General features: G+C 56.4%; 1 protein-coding gene across 1 annotated transcript in view; it reads left to right on the top strand.

The window, feature by feature from the left end:
- LOC103614650 (E3 ubiquitin-protein ligase TRIM41-like) overlaps nt 1-2207 on the top strand; it is a gene marked incomplete at its 5' end in the record, with an annotated part of 2694 nt that extends 487 nt beyond the window's left edge. The window contains 5 exons of the mRNA XM_017732920.1: nt 3-161; nt 554-649; nt 1067-1297; nt 1551-1573; nt 1780-2207. Of these exons, the coding sequence (XP_017588409.1) occupies nt 3-161; nt 554-649; nt 1067-1297; nt 1551-1573; nt 1780-1951 (681 nt within the window). The remainder of the gene's footprint in view (nt 1-2; nt 162-553; nt 650-1066; nt 1298-1550; nt 1574-1779) is intronic.
- Nucleotides 2208-2263: the final 56 nt, after the last annotated feature.

Below are 2263 nucleotides of genomic sequence, written 5' to 3'. Positions count from 1 at the left end.
CGGCGCCCGGGGGCCCCCCCGAGCTGTGCGAGAAGCACCAAGAGCCGCTGAAGCTTTTCTGCGAGGTGGACGAGGCGGCGATCTGCGTGGTGTGCCGGGAGGCCCGCGGGCACAAACACCACAGCGTGGTGCCCCTGGACGAGGTGGTGCAGGACTGCAAGGTGGGGGCGGCTCAGGGGGAGTTCGGGAGTTTTTGTGGGGTTGGGGACACGGGGGATCCACGGGGGACGCGGAGGGTTCCAGGGGCAGCACTGGAAGGGTCTGGCCGGACCAGTTCGGTGATGGGAGGGGGGAAAAAAGAGGGATTTGGGATATGGGACACTCTGGACACCCGAGTTTGGGAGGGGAAGGGCCAATTCCACCTTTTTTGGGAGGAAAACCAGCGAAAACACTCCAGGAGGCAGGAAAAGGGGGTGGGTTGGGGATGGATGAGGTGTCTGGGGGTCTGTTCCCAGCCTGGATGTGGCATTGGGGAGGGAAAGAAGACTAGGCGGATTTGTGAGACCAGGATTCCCCGGATCTGGGGTGCCTGAGCTCTTTCCCCTTCCCTCAGAACAAGCTCCAGAGCCACCTGGAGCCGCTCCGGAAGCAGCTGGATGCGGTGCTGAAGCAGAAATCCAGCGAGGAGGAGAAAATCTCAGTGCTGAGGGTGAGAACCGGCTGATCCCGAGGCCTTTTCCCCATTTTCTCACTTCCCAACTTTTACTCCACCAAAAACAATCAGTCCCAGGATGCTAAAATCCTGTTTTCTCGGCCTGAGGGATGGCTGAGGGGGGAGGTGGAGGATAAAAAAACTCCGTCAACTCCGATTTGATGGAATAAAGCTCCAACTAAATGCTAATTTACTGGAATTCCATCCCCATGCTCCCTTTCCCTTTGATACTTTAAAAACCTGCTTTATCCAGGACAGAATTCCCTGGTAGCCACCCTATTCCTAACCAAAACTCCTTAAAAACCTCCTCTTTTTCCTCACTTTCTTTAACCCACCCCCTTCCCTGGTCCCTGCGGCGTTCCGCGGCCATGCTCGCGGCGTTCCCCGCGCAGATCCCGCGGTTCTTCCCGGCAGGAGCAGATGCAGGTGGAGATGCAGGAGCTGGAGGCGGATTTTGAGGTGCTGCACCGGTTCCTGGCGGGGGAGCAGGTGCTGCTGCTGCGGCAGCTGCAGGAGCGCCATGAGGCGCTGCTGGCGCGGCAGCGCCGGAACCTGGGAGCGCTGGAGGAGCGGAGCTCGGCCCTGCGCCGCCTCATCGCCGACGCCGAGGCCGCCGGCAGGCAGGACGGGCTGCAGCTGCTCAAGGGGGGGGGAAAACTGGGATTGGGGGGATGGGATGGGCTCCAGCAGCTCCAGGTCACTGGAGCTTCGTCCACCCCGTTCTTCGGGGGAAAAGGGATCCCTGGGATTGGGGTTTTTTATTCCCTCCCCGTGGGCTCCAGCTTCTCGAGGTCTTCAAAGGCTCTTCCCCACTGGAATCCCATGGGACCAGTCCAAGTCCTCATTAACTTTTTCCTATTTTTTTTATCCCCATTTTGCACCCGGCGGCTCCTCCCAGGACATCAAAGGCACCTTCATCAGGTCAGTCATTCCCAGAGCCTCCTCAGGGTTTTCTGGGAAAACCCACCCCAGGAGCTTCTCCAGGATGGGTCAGGCTAGTGGGAATTCCTGGCAGGGACAGATGGGATTTTGGGGGTGATTTGGGATATCTGGGGGAGGAGGAAGGCTGGGAAGACACCTTGGAGCAGCTGAATTGCAATTTCCCCCTTTTTTTTCTCCCATTCCAGGTGTGAGAACATCAAATTCCAGGAACCCGAGATGGTGCCGGTGGATGTGGGGAAGAAGTTCCGGAATTGTTTCCTGCAGGATGTGGTGATGAGAAAGATGGAAAAGGTCTTCAGCAAAGTGCCCCAAGGTGGGGGTGGGGGAAAGGGAGAAAATTTGGGATTAAAGAAGTGAAAACTGGGGGGTTAAAGGAGTTGGAATTGAGGGTTGAAGGGGTAAAAATTAGTCATTTAAAGGAGTGAAAATTCTGGGGTTAGAGGGGTGGTGGGGTTAAAAGGCTGGAAACTGGGGGCTGAAGGGGTTGGAAATTGGAGGCTAAAGGGGTGAAAATTTGAAAGGTGAAGGAGTGGAAATTTGGGGTTAAAGGGATGGGAATTGGAAGTTGAAGAGGTGAGAATTGGGATTAAAAGGTGGAAAATTGGGGGTTGAAGGAGTGGAAATTTGGTGTTAAAGGGCTGGAAATCGTTGCTCCAACCCCCCACGTGC

The sequence above is a fragment of the Corvus brachyrhynchos genome, unplaced genomic scaffold (assembly GCF_000691975.1).
Source record: "Corvus brachyrhynchos isolate BGI_N302 unplaced genomic scaffold, ASM69197v1 scaffold535, whole genome shotgun sequence".
Taxonomy (NCBI): domain Eukaryota; kingdom Metazoa; phylum Chordata; class Aves; order Passeriformes; family Corvidae; genus Corvus; species Corvus brachyrhynchos.
This window is presented reverse-complemented; position numbering and strand designations above follow the sequence as displayed.